This window comes from Rana temporaria, chromosome 3 (assembly GCF_905171775.1).
Source record: "Rana temporaria chromosome 3, aRanTem1.1, whole genome shotgun sequence".
Taxonomy (NCBI): Eukaryota; Metazoa; Chordata; class Amphibia; order Anura; family Ranidae; genus Rana; species Rana temporaria.
Window position 1 is genome coordinate 245,594,082 of NC_053491.1, and position 1,026 is coordinate 245,595,107.

Below are 1,026 nucleotides of genomic sequence, written 5' to 3' on the forward strand. Positions count from 1 at the left end.
GATTATTGGCATGTTTTCTGTATTCCCTGCCGCATGTCTCACTGTACAATATCCAATGAAGGTAATATTAATAATTAGAAGGGCTCAGTGGTCGGATATTCGGGAGCGGGTGTTGATGTCGCACGGTACAGGATCGGAGTGGGTCGCTTTCTTTGTATGTTCTGTAGATGGGATCTTTAGGCCTAGCCCAGTCGATCCCTCAATGATATGAATAAACACATGAGGTTATTGTATTACCTTTTTTGTCCTCCTTGTGCTCCTTGGAGGAATCCATCTCCATGTAGTTTTTGACGTAGAAGGATCCTGGGAAAGGAGAGGAACCCTTGGAGGTGTCCCTCTGAGTCAGGTCATCACTGAGCTCGGACAGACATGGGGTACCCGGGTATGACTCCTGTTTGAAGCTGGACAACATGCAGGAAGAGGAGTCCATCCTAGGGGAGATGTCCATGGCTGCCAGACCAGTGTGGTGCTCCAGGTTCAGGATGTCTTTGACAGAGAATGGAGTAGAAGTCACTGGACTAGCAAACATGATGGCAGCAGCAGGGAAGAGTCATGAAGCCTCCTTAGATGTAGAGCAGGACGGACACACTCAGACCATGGCAGCGTGCACTGCTCACCTACTAAGTGCTGCCTCTACTCCTCTCTGCCTCACCATAAGACACACAGAGGAGGGGCCACCTCCACTCATTGGTCACCGGAGACCCGCTGACGTCATAAGCCAAAGAGACAGCTCACCTAATATAGGCATACTATACACATCCACACGGCTGATCACTGTGCTCCATCACTAATAAACCTTGTTTTCTACACAGCCCATCTGCTATCCTTTCCAGGATCCTCTATCATTTCATTGTCCCTGTTTCCTGAGCTAACCACTCTACTCATTATGGGCATTGGGGACCATGACATCACACCTCTCAGATAAATAATGGACGATCACAGGTGACATGTGCCATGCTTTGTTCACTCTCTACACCGCTGACGTCACAGCAGTTTCAAGAGTCAAGGTGGACATGGATTGTCAGA

General features: G+C 48.7%; 1 protein-coding gene across 1 annotated transcript in view; it reads right to left on the minus strand.

Moving 5' to 3' along the window:
• The window catches only part of NKX2-5 (NK2 homeobox 5), a 5,017-nt gene extending 4,280 nt beyond the window's left edge, over positions 1-737 (minus strand). The window contains exon 1 of the mRNA XM_040344550.1: positions 238-737. Coding sequence (XP_040200484.1) covers positions 238-529 — 292 coding nt within the window. The 5' untranslated portion in view covers positions 530-737. The remainder of the gene's footprint in view (positions 1-237) is intronic.
• Positions 738-1,026: the final 289 nt, after the last annotated feature.